The 15,998-nt window shown below is 43.0% G+C and overlaps 1 protein-coding gene across 1 annotated transcript; it reads right to left on the reverse strand.

Annotated features, from left to right (window-relative positions):
• Window positions 1-610: 610 nt before the first annotated feature.
• On the reverse strand, window positions 611-15,543 carry LOC121624641 (zinc finger CCHC domain-containing protein 24-like). Its single transcript, XM_041962440.1, has 4 exons — window positions 15,267-15,543; window positions 13,744-13,944; window positions 2,918-3,082; window positions 611-1,680 (listed from the first exon to the last, which is right to left on the reverse strand). The coding sequence occupies exons 1-4, from the start codon at window positions 15,477-15,479 to the stop codon at window positions 1,567-1,569; spliced, it is 693 nt and encodes a 230-aa protein (XP_041818374.1). The 5' UTR covers window positions 15,480-15,543; the 3' UTR covers window positions 611-1,566.
• Between the last annotated feature and the right edge of the window lie 455 nt (window positions 15,544-15,998).

Raw genomic sequence — 15,998 nt, forward strand, 5'->3', positions numbered from 1 at the left:
ATCAACCATTACTGCTTTCAGCAACAGTTTTTCCCTTTGAACATGTGGCTGAAATAAAGCTGATTTAGAGTGGAGGGTGTGTCTGTTTATTGGTGGGAAGGTGAATGTTTGGTCACCGGCTGAGATCAGTGTTGCGTCATTCTTCTCGCCTCCTTCTGTTTCCCTCATCAGCCACAGTTGACTAATGATCTTATCCCGCTGAACATCCATTCTGCCGAGGGAAATGTTTCTTTTGAAATACGCCGTACTGCAGCTTCTGCCAGCGGTGGTATATGAGAGGGCAATGAAGCCTAATCTGTTTTGGTCTTGCTGTCAGTAAATTTTACCAGATGCTGCAAAAATCTGGAGAGTTTGAGATTCAGTTTTCTGCTTTGGGGAGATAGAAATGTGCAACATCTGGATCGGTCAACGTTGAAGTGAGAATGTGGTGTTATCAGTTGTGAACTATACAGCCCTGTGCAGACTTTACCAAATCCCTCCTGCCTTATGGATGAATTAAAAGCTGTGTGATCAGCTTACACTGTTAATAGAAAGAAATCACACAATGGATAACATGTTCAAAAACATTTTAATACAAAAAACATTTTAAACGATCAACCTCAGGGGTCACTCAAAGTAAGGCACATTAAATGGCGTTTCACACACCTTTAAACAGTTAAACGTGAAAGTGTATTTCTGCTCCATGTTCATTTATTCTAAAAGCCTCTAAAGCAACGTGCAACCTTCCACTTAACCCTTCATTATCTTTGGTACATTCAGATTTTTGTTCCCTTTTTGTCTCATGTTACGTTTGAGACATAAGAAAAGCACCTTTTTGAGTCTTTCTTAGCACTGGGTGCCAAAATATAACTAACTTATTTAATTCTTTCAGGAAATTAAATGTTTCTCCCGTTTTGCATCAGTTTACAGTTTTGTAAAACTTTTGAATGACAAACTACCCAAAAGATGTGTTCAGAAATACAGGCACATAGCATATATAGAATAAATGTTAGTCGGCTAATATATTCCTTCACAAAGTGTAATAATCAACAAGTAATGGCTTAAAAATATATTCCAAAATTATGTACCAGTACTGATAATAATGCAGATACACATTAATACTGCATATCCTTCCTAGTAAAGACTTGTTGCATATTTTATACAGAAAACATTTCACTTAAGTTATTTCTGGAATATACAAACATGTAAAAGAGAATCTTTCATCTGGAAACTTCACTCACGAATTTTGTTCCAACACGTTGGACACGAGTGAAGGCAGACACAGAGCTAAAGTTTCTTAATTCACAGTTGGTAAGATTCTTAAGGTTCTTCATTAAGACTCCAGATGAACATTCACATAATGATAACTGAGTGAGGAACAAGAACCCAGCAAATGCAAAGTGCTCGTGTCCACTGCGAGATACTGTAGGAAAAAAAAAAGAGTCACTTATGAGTCACAGTGTTGGAGAGGATACATCATGAGAAAAAAAACGTTAGATGCTGCAGTACACGTATTTTTAGTAATGAAAATATAAGTGTCCCTTCTTGGTAAAACTTCGGAGGAGAATATAAGGCGTGTGGAGTGTGTTATTGCACGCGGCGGCAGTAGTAGCCGAGGACTTTGCATTTTTCGCACAGGTGCTGCGGATGCTCCTTGCTCTGGTCCGACACGTCTAACCCGTCCGGTTTCTCCAGAGGTCGCTGGAACAAACAAACAAACAGCGAATTACTGTTACCGTCAGTGACACTGCAAGGTTTTCTCCTCAGTGCTGCCTCTGGGAATTTAAGGATTTTAACAACCTGTGGTGGAGTTTACGTTCTGCATTTAGACCAGGCATGTCAAACTGATTCCATAAAGGGCCGTGTGGCTACAGGTTTTCGTTCCAACCAAGGAGGAGCACACCAGGCTGGAATCAATTAATCAGCTGATTTCAGTCTTTAGCTGATAACTAATGATCCCTTGATGTTGATTGGTTGGCCTGGTGTGCGCCTCTTTGGTTGGAAAGAAAACCTGCAGCCACGCGGCCCTTTATGGAATCAGTTTGAAATATGTGGTTTAGACACAAGAATTATACTCCTGGAAATATTTAAGTTAACACTTTTTTGACTTTTTTATCAGATTGTACAGTATTGTTAAGAATCTGCATCAGGATCCAGAGCTGCATCAACATGCTGTATGCACAGTATTTAATTAGGGACAGACGAATCACCTTTAAATGCCATAAAATGATGCACAGTCATTCAGAGCTGATATTTGCATCCAAGTTATAGACCATGCACACAAGAATTTGCCCACCAAGTGTTGGAAAATTGGTTGGAATATCAAAAAAATAAGTGTAGTGGATTAGGTGAAGATGAAAAGTCATTTATAAATTACACTATTTGCACCAAAACTAAACTCCTCTAGCATATAATAAATTCACTTTCACTTTCTTACCACATGACTTTAAGACATCAAGACAAAAAAATGTGATGAGAGTCACAATCTTGGCAGAAGTAACTCATAACGGCTAGAAATTTCGGAATTTTGGTGGAACATCTCAGTTCGGTATCATCATACCAGCAGCGACACAAAATAGTGATAAAATCTAACATTAGGATATATTTAAATGCACGTTCCGATGTTTTGACTGGTAAAAACATTGTACCTGCAACAGTGTGCCTGATCTACAGTTACACAGGGTCTGATTTCCACTGCTAAACTAGTTGGTTTGAGTTATAAAGAAAGCATAAAGCAGTTCTTGGCCGCAAGGGTCAAACTACAAGAAATATACAGTCCCAGCATGCAGTCATAGAAAGTAAAACTGGTTTACTGCCATGTCGTGTGCTGTGAAGCAGTGTTTTCCTGTGAGGAATCGACCCACGAAACCTTCACGCTTCGCCTGCAGCCAGCATGGCTTTCTGCTGCCGTCTGTCTGCAGCTTGGATGTACTCTTACCTGCTTGTGAGGGTAAACGTTGATGTGGCACTTGATACATTCTTGTCCCATGTTGGCCCAGGAGTTCCCGCTCATCCACTTCCTCTTGCACTTGGGGCACTTATATTCACCGAAGCACCTCTTCTTTCCCTGATACGGGGTCAGGCCTTCACCTTTGGGCCGAGCCTGGACAGAGGTACACAGAAGACGTCAAGTTTTACATGACCGACCTCGTGTGAAACCCACTTTTTGATGCTGGATTGGCACTTTGGACCGCATTGTCCTCGCCCGAGCCCGGCCTGGATTTGGAAAGTCAGCCATTTATTTTATTCCCTCTTGGAATGATCTTCAACACGCGTTAAAAATCAATACTCACCTATGGACGATTTAAAACCATGATCTGTTTAAACTAATTTCTCTGTAATGTCACCTGTTTATTCTTAACTTGTCTATAACTCAACATGATTGTCAAAGGTTCCTCGAGTTTAAATAAAGGTTTGGAATGAAAACACTTAAAATTGAGACGTTTGTCAGCGTGTAAAACCTCAACAGCTTTGCCTCTCACCACCTTCGGGTGGAGGAGGCTGACTGACCTATTTGGTTTCCTTGGACGGCAGCCAATTCAAAGCTCTGCGTGATTACAACGGGAAGCGATAGCAGCCCCGCTGGTGGTCAAGAGCGAGGGCTTTATGGAGTAGTTTGGTCTCGGGAATGAGATGAGTGTGTATGGTGTCTGTCAATAAAAGCTCATTTGCTTTGATGCTTGATTAATACACAGTCCAGGAGGTGTGAGCTTTACATTTCAAAGGAACTCTTATCTAAACTCTAAGTGCTGAAAGTCCTGCAGGAGAAAAGCTTTAACGGTTTATCTGAAGGAAGTTGTGATGTATAGTAATGGTTAGGTGTAATTTATTGGTTGGACAGAAAAGAAGGAGTCTCAGCCTTCCCGTTAGAAATGAACTCCCTCCCTCCAGCTGTGTTCCCGCGGGACCATAAAGGAGGCCCCGGCCTGTGGGGGGACCAATGGGAGAGGCCTCCCTGCTATAGGACAAATACCTCAGGCTCTCAGTCATCCCTCCCAGCTGGCCCCGACCCACCAATCAGGACACAAAGATCTTAGCAGGGAGGAAATAAAACCCAGATGAACTCTGCACTTGTATAACATGACAAAATCCTAAACCCATCACAGAGAAATCATCTCGACGAGACTGGTTTAAATTAGAAGCTCCTCGGCTGAAAGTAGGGCAAGTCAAAATTAAGAGTGAATCCGCACCACCGGAGGAGTCCATGTCAAATCTTGTTTTGATTTCACAGCAGGAACATATGTCAGGTTCAGAAACGTCTCACAGATCATTTTACTCATTTCCAGGACTACATCTGTTTCACAAAACACAGCGGAGGCTCCGACAGCCAGATCTCTGTTCAGGCCACTGTGAAGCGTTTTTGAGGCCCGTGTTTGCATCACTTAGCCACCATGAGGCACTGTTGGAGGTCACTTTTGATGGCGGCCCTCTTTCTGGAGCGCCTACAGGGAGAGCAGACGGAGCATCATCTTCCTGAGGGAGGAAACAGCTTTCAATCTGCAGAGCAAGCAAAACAAACCGTGCCTAAAGCCTGGAGCCCACGGGGCAGCAAAGGGCATGGCACAGTCCGGAGTTTCCACCGGCCCCATGAAAGATGTGACAGCGACAGACTCGCACTTGTGACCTGACAGTGAAGGGGCTGTCTTGTGGAAAGCAGGAAAGTTTGAGTGAATGCAAAAAAACCGCTCAAATCTGTCATTAAGCTCTCTCTGTGTGTGTGTGCACGACACAACCAGTTTACTGACCACACCTTTGAATATTTTTCACTGCTTTTGTGAATGTTTTAGAAATAAAGATGATTTGGACGAACACACTGTGCTGAGAACAGCATCCCTCTCTCCCCCAGATTAATGTCTCAATAGCAGTGAGAATATTTATCCGATATTTATATCACAATAGATTGAATGCATGGAAAATGACGTGTAAAGCAATCAAAATGCAAATACAATGAACCGCCAAACACCTGTCCGACATCTGGAAGGAAAAGTCAAGAGATTCACCCAGTGGATTTCACTGGATAGGTGCAAAACTTAACCTGCTGGTGGCGCCGCACGTAAAGTAAGAGGATCAACAAAGTCAGTGGGCTTCATCCTCTGCGGACCATGAATGTCTCCTCCCCGGAGCCGCACAGCATGAAGCATGATGTTTAAGGCTTGGTTAAAGCTCGTTTTTTTTTTTATATATATTAAGACTTTTTTCCATTTTTCTGACAACAGATTCTTCACATTTGAGAGAAGATCTTTGCAGCCCGTAACCACATTTGAGAAACTGTTTTGTTTTAAGATAAAAAGATATATAATTAATTCATAATGTGCATTACAAGCCGCCTCTTCCAAGAGCCATAACTTCAGCTGTGTAACTTAAATCAGGAGTGCACAGAGCGATGTAAAGCCAGATTTCCAGGCTGCAGCAGATAAGCTTGGCCCAGATCCTTGTAGCCTGGTGAGAGAGGCCCGGGAGGTTGGCCGCCTCCCTCTGCCATCATCTGGAAACCATCAGGATAAACAATGGACTACTCCAAATCCTCACCCCCCTCTTTCTCCTTTCTCTCTCGCTCCTTCGCTCTCCCCCACTTCCATACCCCCATGACACATTTATCCCGGAGAACACAGCAACACCAGGCCCATAGGATACCATGTGGTCAATTACTCGACACCAACAAACCCACAGCTCTCTCCCTTCGCTGGGTTTCATTTGTGTCAGACCCCCACAGCAGCAGGGAGAAGCCCAGCTGTTTCCAAAGCCAAACAGCACGTTAATGCCTGGCCCAAAATCCACGGCAATGGCTCTCCAAAGTTTTAAAGACTCCTGTGTCGGCGTCAGTGACACTTTTCATTATCTTGTGAAATCAATTATGTGCAGGAGGGTTTGAAACAAACACTTGGCCTAAAGAGAAAGTTCATGGAAGACGATTATGAAGGAATGCAAAGAGAGGTGACACGATCAGTTGAGCAATTTCTCTGTTTGTTCATCTGTGATTATCATTATAAAGGAAACATCTTTGGGTTTTTGAGTGTTGGACGGACAAAATGAGCTATTTGAAGACGTCACCTTGGTCTTGTTGTTAACGCACATTCAAATATGATTAAAGTCGTACATCGGGAAGCACCAAAGGAGACAAATGTCCTGATCATATACTAACAATATACAAAAGAAATCAGTACTTTAGTAAATTCTGGATAATCCCTTGGATTATATGGCTGCTCACAATTATCATGACGTGTCAAGTGTCACTGAAAATATTCAGGAAATCCAACTCTTGGGAAGAAATCCGTCCTGGTTATAAATCAATACAGTTCTATCACAGACACCCTGGTGCTAATAATATCCCTTTCTTTAAATATTTGACTTATTGAAAGTATTAAGTGTTGCTTTGGCACTGTTGTTGGATTATTATGACAGTTAAGGCACAGTTGCGCTATATGAAGCTGTAATCCATCTGCAGCCTTTCTGCAAATCTTGCACATCTGAAGTAATGAACAGATTAACCGTCCTCCTCTCCAGAACAAATATGATTAGATTAAAAAAAATGGAGGCCAAAGGGCAAATGATTGGTTTTCGGTTTTCCTACGTGGCTCTCTGGATTTTCAGTCATACATCAAGCCCAGTGCTCAGAGCAGCAGCCTTTAACGATTTCCTCACATTCATACACATTATGTTTCTCATCATCTCTTTCACATATAGTGCTGCTTTCAGAAGAAGACTATCTACCAACAGACACTCTGATCCATCCAGAGTGTGACTGAGCTCCAGCTCCGGCTGTGGTCAAGCTGACGACATGTACAGCTGTGAGCTGGCGTTGTGTTTCACAAAGGGTGAATGACAGGGGCAGGTGGGCTGGCGGACGAACAAGAAGAGCAACAGCGAAATATTCCCAACTTCAGTTCAAAACACAGCAGAGTGAGTGGAGAGGGCTGCTGTGTGGAGGCTCAGTAACACAGTACCATCATGTTCACTGCGAGAGTGATTCTGAGGAAAAGACAAGAACAAACAGTTCTGCAGTCGCATTTTGAATTGTCATCTACCTTCATACCCCGAACTGCTCGACCACATGTAGACTACATAAGCAATGTGCATGAAGGATGTAAATCCTTTAGACTTTCTGTCAGTTATCCTCTTTCACAATACTTGAGCAACTTAAACAGCAGGGCTGATCCAAATCAGTTTGAGGCCATAAGCAAGAGAGAAATACCAAAAATGTGGTATAATGCCCGCAAACCTCAGAGTTTTGTACGCACCCCAGATCTGATAATAATTATTCTGCTTTTTACAACCCTGATTCCAACAAGCTGGAACGCTGTGTAAAACATAAAAAAGCTGTGTTTACTGACAACAGTTTTCTTCCTGAGCCCATGTAGTAACATCCTTTATACAATCCTGTGTTCACAAAGTGCTGAACCTCGCTCCATCCTCGCTTTCCTGGATGCTCCTTTCATACCCAATCATGACACTATCACCTGTTACCAATCAACCTGTTTACCTGTGGAATGATCCAAACAGGTGTTTTTGGAGCGTTCCACAACTTTCCCAGTCTTTAGTTGCTCCTGTCCCAACTTATTTGAAACATGTTGCTGCATCAAATTCAGATTGAGCAGATATTTCCAAAAATCAATGAAGCTGATGAGGTGAAACATTCAATACTGTAATTGAGTACATGTCAAAAACGATCAGCAAATGATCACATTGTTTTATTTAGGTTTTACACGACGTCCCAACATTTTTGGAACTGGGGTTGTACAATCACAGAATTTATTATAGTACCCCCAAATACCAATAATTAATATTGTTCTTCCGCCAATTTGTTATATGTGATAATTTCCTAATTTAGTACAGTATCCTCAAATCCAGATTTTTATGTTTCACTCGAAAAATCCCAAAATTTGATGTAGCTCCCCATAATTTACTTATAATCCCCAGACTTTGTAATTTCATTTGAGGGAGAGTAAAATGTATTTTACAACCAGCAAGGAGATAACACAATTCTATATAAAGTATTTTTTGAAAACTGAACACCTACATTTCCATGACAACTGAGCAAACTGCTGATGAAGATCATATAATACAGCTGAAAGCGCCAGAACAGCTACTAAAGGGTACCGGTGAGATTGTTTTGTCAACTGCTGTTTCCAAAGGTCTGAGAATGAACTTTGAACCCCAGGAATAACCTGGCAAGGTAAAAATAACGTAATTAAAGATGTGATACAAGCGCATTTGGAGTCGAAGACAGGGAAACTTATCTTTTCACACTCATTGTCCTCACATGTCATTCAAAGTGGAAAAACTGTAACCTACAATGACCAAATCCTCCAGGATGACTGAAGTGATCTCATCTTGAAAACATGCACTTATACAAAAACTGAGCTCCGCACCATTCTTTCCTATATATTCATGAGGTTTGAGCAGATGACAGCCACGGTTTACGGGGGGAGTCTATCTACCCCGCATTCCAGGGTTTCCTCTATCTCGCTCATCCTCCTCAGCAGATGATCTGGCCAAAAGCAACAGACAGCCTACTGAGGAAAGATAAGACGTTTATCAGCAGAGCAAACAAAAGGACCAAAGGAGCAGTAATCAGGCAGCTTTGCTTGAGATTCACCAGTTGCATGTTTCGGGTATGAGCTGTGTCGCTCCAACTGAGGTACGGCGGCAACACTGATATCATTGTCGGCATTTGTACCGACATATCAGCAGAAAGACGCTCTAAACTGTGAGATCAAACATCAGTGACACAACCATCTCCAGAGATTAAAATCCAAAAGCATTCATCCAAAATAGGCTACAATAATATACCTGTCTGTGAAAATGGCCCACCTGGTGAATCTAAATGCAACATCCACTCTCTTTTCGCTCTGTTTTTGGTCTTAAGCTGCCAAATGCTCCGCCTTGTTCACCAGCTGGTTGCTAACATGAAACATGGGTGTAGTCACAGTCTTCCATTGTGGAGCTCAGTGCCACCAAACTCCTGGCAAATCCAAATAGAGGCAAAGAGACGTGACTCAAAGCAGCCACGCCCATAATTATACATACCTTTAAGCCTTAATATAATTCAAATGTCTTTGGTCTATTAAAATTTCTGTAGAGTTGTCGTGAACAGGGAAATTAGCTATAGAGAGGAAAACTGTTTTTAGACCTTAAACATGTTTATTTCTGCTGTTAAGTTGGCCATTTTAACATGGGGGTCTATGGGGATTGACTGTCTTTCAGAGCCAGCCTCAAGTGGCCATTCGAGGAACTGCAGTTTTTTGACACTGCTAACTGCTAACTCACTGCGCTAACTCACCAACTGTCTGCGGTTTGGCACTGAGCCGGTACTGTGCGGTGATTTTTTTTAGAGCCTTTTCACTGAAAACAGCTGCCTGCTGATCCAAACAGCTAAACAATGAGCTGAAACTTAATTTCAAATCTCCGTAAAGCCGAGTGGCGCTGCAGATTCAGGTTATTCACTGTAGGTTCATCACTACAAGCAACATCGTCACAAAAAATAAAAAATAAAATACAGATTATAGCCGCTTTAAAAGAATATTTGTTCATTTTGGGAAATACACTTTTACTTGCTGAGATCCATATGAAAAGATCAATACCACCCTTCTGTCTGTCTCATTGAATATGAAGCTGCAGCCAGGAGACGTTAGCAATTAGCTTAGCATAAAGACTAGAGAAAGGATGAAGAAAAAATCTGCCTTCCAGCATCACTATTAATTTGCTGTATCTCACCTGCAAACGACTGCAGGAGGCGACTGCGCCTGGCCAAGAAATAATCCAGCACCAGTTGTGTTCACACTTTTTAGCCTGGATTCAACGGACGAGATCTAGTGTGTTAATTAGCAGATTTTGTTACTTTTGGATGGAGTCAGGCTAGCTGTTTCCCTCTGTTTCCAGCCTGCATGCCAAGTTAAACTACTCGTCTCCTGTTGCTTCATATTTAACTAATGTAAGAGTGGTATCAACCTTCTCATCTCATTCTCAGCATGAATATGAATGTCTTTATATCAGAAAAATGTTTAGCTTTTCTGTTAAAGCAGTAGTTTTGACGTCATACTCGCCCTTTAGAAACTAAAAACAGCCCCAATTCAACAGTTTCTATCAATCATTAACAGTTACAAGTCATAAAAACTACTAAAACTACAAGAATCAATCAATCAACTTGCTTTAGCTCGTCTGTTTAATTTCATGGTAAACTTTTGAACTAATGATGTGCAACAAAGCAGAGTTAAGGGTATTGTATCACGGGATGAAATGCTGATGAGAGTTTAGAACTAAAAATATCTGTTTCAGCTTTCAGAAACCACAAATAAATCAAGGCATTTCCTCTGTCAGCCTTGCACCTATCAAACGTTCCCCTGTCCAAAGTAATTACTGTAACCAAGCAGACTTTTTCCCCTGCATTCAAACATGATTAAACTGTAACTGTAAAGACATACACCCACTTCCTGTGCTGCACTGTTTCCAGAAAAACACGCTCTGGATGCAGACATCTCTGCAGCCGCTCTCTGGCCCTTTAAACGAGCGTCCGACAGCCGGCGCTCTGCACAGACAGACAGAGACAGAGACGACTGCAGCCGGGCAGAGCTGAGCGAACAATGCAGCCTGACTTCCTGACCTTCGCTTCCACAGCCTCTCTGGAGAAACAATGCCCTCCTTATTTAGCCCAGGCTCTTCCCACCGTACACCCATTTACTGTCAGCATGCTGTCACTTGTGCTTTCTCTTTACAGTAACCAAGTCCAGCCACTTAATTGGCAAGGGGCCATTAAAATGTTGTGACCCCGTTAAAGAGTGAGGGGTGATAATTGTGCAACACGTTAGGTCATCTGGTTGAAAATGGAACCAGTTTTTTTAGCTTTTTTTCCAGCTGAATTAAGTTGGAATTTAAGTCATTTTTCTGCAACTCGGCTTACAGTAAATGAACTAACAGTCTGTATTTTCAGTTGTCAGAGCTAAAAAATGCCTCAGATTCCAGCTAACAAGAACAAAAAGCAGTTTGTTCATTAGTTACAGCTTCAGAGGAACTCGGCTTCAACAGAAGAGGCCTTTTTGTCATGACAACGGCGCCGTAATCACTGCTTCGGATCGGGAATATTAGCAACACTTGATAAAATCTGACATCGTCTTTCTGAAGCCGAGTGAGCGCGGCAGAGAGCCAGCCAGCAATGGCTTCCAGATTTTGCACATTTTAAGGGGCGTGGCTGCGAAGAAGAGTCGTAAATATCTCTGAGTAATCCTTCGACGTCTCAACCTTCGAGTGAGGCCAGTAACACAACTCTCCACCATGCTGTCAACAGGATGTTGACCACTTACAGGCCGAACTCAGCATGGATAGCATAGCTAATACCTTTCAGTGTGGCTGCGTCCCAGATGCATGGCCTCCACCTTCACTGGTGCTTTTTCATTATTTTTCGTCACCTGCGGCTTCCACTGAGGTGCCATGTGTTTCTTTATCAAAGAAGCAGACTTTCAGAGTTGACATGGGCCCCATTGCGCCCAGAGAGAGGCCGTTAAAGGCCCCACACACCCACTTCCTGTGTGCTTCTTCTCTCATCTTACTGAGCCGTGACATTCTTTGATTCCTGTCCACGAGCCGGCTCACCAGTACAAACCAGTCAGCTGAGGAAACCAAAGAACCTCGCTGCTTCCAGTAAGATGTTTTTACCCTCTCTGATCCTCATTTGAAAGAAGCAATGCTGGTGTTACACCATTTCCTGCCTGGTCAGGCTCAACCTACACACTCATACACACTCCAAAACATGTGTCAGTGTTTTACACATTCTTCTTTTGAATGTGTGTGTGCATTGTTCTCACGCAGTGTGTTCAAGCTCTGACTGCACACCAACTTAAACCTCATTAACATGCAAGTGAAAACTGTAAATAAACAATTAAAAAATATTCAGTTTCTGCATTCTTAATTGCACGTTGCATTGTGTATATATTGCTGTCTTGCACTGTATGTAGCAGTTGCCATGGTCACTAGCATAGCTGTTAGCTTGTGCACGATTGTATATAAAACAGTTTTTAACAATCTCATCAAATGTCATTTTTACTGAACTCATTAGTGATACATAATTGTATAATAAACATTGCTAATACCAAATGAACTTATGGCATTGCCTCTTTGATGCTTCATATCAAGTAATTACTTTCAGAGTGTGCACTACATGACTGTCTCAGTTTAGCTGCTGAACCAGAGCCAGGCCATTTTTTAACTAAAAACATGTACCAACAAATGATTTAGAGAAAAAGGCGGTGTATTTCTGAAACCATGGGACTGACAGTCACACCTACTTGGTTGAAATTATGCCGTGATATGCGGTGATGGACAGGTGGTTCACCCAATCACCAAGCATTTTCTGAAAGCGCCTGCCCTTTTCCAAACAATTTCCATGGACGACTTCCCGGACGGTCCATCTGGGACCAGCACACCACGTTAGCCCAGGTGTGCACAGATGTGTCAAGCACTATAACATCATCTGCTCTGTGCTGGCGGTGATGGAGGCGACAAGCTGTCAGAGATGAGACGAGAGGACAGAGTCTTCCAAACGGGGAAGACGTTCTTAAGAATGGCCGGGAGAGATGTGCGCTGATGAGGATGAAGCAGCATGTTTTTCAATTAAAGGAATGATTGAGAAAATACGCTTATTGGCTTGCTTGTAGAGAGATAGATGAGAAGATTGATGCCGCTCTCATTTGCATCCATTAAACAGCCAGGAGACAGTTAGCTTAGCATACAATTCGTTGTTGTTGGGAAAGTCTTGTGCTTTGGAACAAAGCCAAGCTAGCTGTTTCCCCCTGTTTCCTGTCTTCATGCTAAGCTAAGATGAACAGGCTGCTGGCATGCAGATGTAATAGTGGCTCAATCTTTTCATTTAACTCTGGAAATTAAGTAATTTAAATGCTGTAGCCTGTTAATTGGTCTCTTGCACAGACAACTGCTTATGTTTTAGACGTTACCCTCCTATTCTGATGTTCGACACCCTAAAATATTATCTATAAGTGGCTGGTGAAATTGCTAGAAGATCTCTCAGTGTTAACATATGTGGAATTACCAGAGAATGTTTCAGCTTTCACACCAGGGAATCCTCTGTTTGCCTCACAAAAGGAAGTAATTACACTTTACTGACTCTTTTATATAATTGACCAGTAAAAGTTTACCAGCTTTTTGAACTTCTACTTTTGCTGCTTTGCTTCTTGGACACATCCTGTCCATCAGTCATTTGATTATTTCCATTATACCTAACAAATGTCAGGCATTTCCGCCTGAACATGATCAATGGGGAACCGCAGCTGCGCATAAAGCAGTGGTAATATTTCTTTCGTGTTTGGAGTGGAGGTCGTGCCTCGTTCCACGGAGAAACCTATCATCTTTCATTAAGGCCTACTCCGAGATCCAATCTGGCATCTGCTGCTCATTACCAACCTGCGGTGGTACATCGAACTCAAATATGTGCTGAGGAATCTATTTCACACTGAAGAGAGCATACAAACATAATATTCTAACTTGGAGTTTATACTTTTAATACCAGTAAATTGAAAAAAGGTGGTGAATACACCAACAACTGAGAGGACGCATGTGGATATGCATCAGATCTTAATGTTTTTGTCCTTGTCAGACAGCACTTTGTGTGTTCTTCTCATGTGCTCTTCGTCATAAATTTATGCATTTGATTGACAGCTCAAAATGGCCCCTCGCACTGCGCAGCTGTTTTAAGTTTAGGCTGCTGCCTGTGAGGAGCTGCACCTGACTGATGTGCAGCACCGCCAGCCGGCTCACCTGAGGGCAGTCTTTGATGTAGTGTCCTTTGTTGAAGCAAAGGTGGCACAGGTAGTTGGGCGGCGGCCTTTTGCTGGGTTTGCGTGTCTCGGGGGACAGGGAGAGGTCTGAGAAATGGTCCGCCAGAGAGCTCAGGCCGTCCACGATATTGTTGAGGGACCCGTAGGGCGAGGAGCTCTTGTAGAAATTGTTGTTCAAGGCCTGTTGGAGAAAAGACCATGAGGATAAATCACTGGCAACAGAGCCATGCCGAAATACACAGTGAAGTAGAGCTGCAGCTAGCAATTACTTCATTACTGAATCCTATGACTGCTTATTTACGTAAATATTCTTAGATAGCATATTTTGTCTAACCAATAGTCCAAAACCAAAAGATATTCCATTACAAAGCAGAATATTCTCACATTAAAGTAGCAAATGATTGGCAGTTTTTATTGATGAAGGAAATAATGGGTTTATCAATTGTTGGTATCATTTCAGCTCTCCACAAAAGTACCTCTCATGTCACAAAAACACAGAAGATTATTGTAGTGGCTCTGCGATGAAAGAGCATTTCAGCCAGCACGCCAGTCCATCACCCTGATTGATTGGCCCGTCTGTCTCTGCGACAGTAGCCCACATTATTTCATTTCTGCAGATGTGCTGCCTTTACTGCATCTACACTGTGGGAGCAATAGTGTCCATTTCCTCGTCCGGACAAAATGCCTTTGTCATGCATTCTTCTGACTCGTTCTATTGACGCGGCACAATCAGCATCATTGTGCCAGTGGAGGAGACGGGTGCTATGGCACCGCAGGGCAACCGTGAAGATGAGCAGCCTGCAGACGCTGGCTGTTTACTCTAAAGGCATCACAGAGGGCGAATTGTGATCGGATGCGTGTGCCCATTGCAGTGGGTGATGCTGTGCATGAGCCATCAAAACCACTGCATGTCTGTGGCATGTATGCAGCTGCAGCATGTCATTAGAAATGTTTCATTTTTGAAGTTAAAAAGTGATTTTAGATATTTTTAATGTCAATATTTCAATCAAAGCTCACTCTTTTATGGCTTCTGTCCATTTTTCCTACTTTTCCTGAATGTGTCAGTATTCCATGGAGCAGTGGGGAGCCTCACTGAGTGAACTCTGCATACTCCTCTAACCGAGCAGAGGCCAGCCAGGGTGAACTCCAACATTTTTAAAACCTTGTGAGAGCTCTTTCTCAACCGGCCGTTCCCCCTGCAGCTGCACGCTGACACCAGAACAGTCTGGACACACTCAGGCACTATACGAGGGTACAAAACACATATTCATATGCTACCCACTCACCACAGTGCGACCCAATGAAGGCATGCAGGTGAGGTTTACTACGGGCAACAAAAATAACCTGCAGTGCAACGTGTGAGTGCAACATTCATGCACGTCCGTGGAGTGAGCTTTCAAACAAAGAGCAAGGAAAAGATGGCTCAGTGGATGGAAGCGCCATGCAAAGTGTTAATCGCTACTATGGGCGCGTTATGGCAGCGTAACACGACATGAATTCTACCTCATTCCTCAGGTGGAAGAAGTTGTTGAGATAGTTGGAGCTCAGATCAGCTGCGCTGCGCTTGGAGATGTTCACATCCTGAGGAGAAATGTCCGACTCGGCTTTGAAGGCATCAAATGCGCCGCTCTGAGTGTCTTGCAGAGACATGTAGACCCAGTTGAGCAGCTGTGCAGGTTGGTACACGGGGGTACCAGCCTCTATAGCAGACATCATGTTGCCTTTGGAGGACTGCGCCTCTTGGAACAGCACCGTCAGAACCGCCGGATTTTCTGGACCACCCAGCTTCTTTCAGTCATCCCCCCGCTCCGGCTGGATGGGTGTGATCCTCGTGCTCACCTGGGGAGCCCTGAAGGACCCCGGTAACCGGACAGCAGTGGCGGGGGAGAGCGCAGTGGAAGCATGAAGCGCAGGAGCCAGAGTGCCAGTGGGAGGCTTGGAGCTGCGCTCCGGGCTGGACTCCGAGTTGCGTCACAGCGAATAGGAGGTCCGACATGAGCTCGCACCTTGATGCTCACCTTATCTATACAGATTCAGCTACAGCATTATGATCTAAAACTTGACGTTTTGATGGAAGGGAGAAAGTGAACATAGTGGTATATTTGTTGTTTTTGTTTTGTTTGTTGTCAAAAACTGTTTTACAATATAATGTTTTTAGGGACAGTCATGCAGATATTTTGGTTGATTTCATTGCAGTGATACGATAAATTGATGTTTCCTTCATGACGCTACCGC

The sequence above is a fragment of the Chelmon rostratus genome, chromosome 21 (genome assembly GCF_017976325.1).
Source record: "Chelmon rostratus isolate fCheRos1 chromosome 21, fCheRos1.pri, whole genome shotgun sequence".
Lineage (NCBI taxonomy): Eukaryota > Metazoa > Chordata > Actinopteri > Chaetodontiformes > Chaetodontidae > Chelmon > Chelmon rostratus.

Bases quoted from the DNA above. Each gene is read 5' to 3' on its own strand.
- LOC121624641 (XM_041962440.1), bottom strand. From the start codon at position 15,479: ATGATGTCTGCTATAGAGGCTGGTACCCCCGTGTACCAACCTGCACAG. The intron at 13,945-15,266 runs GTAGAATTCATG...TTTCTCCAACAG, and splicing joins TCTTCCACCTGAGGAATGAG to GCCTTGAACAACAATTTCTA. The intron at 1,681-2,917 runs GTAAGAGTACAT...TGTTTGTTCCAG, and splicing joins ACGTTTACCCTCACAAGCAG to CGACCTCTGGAGAAACCGGA.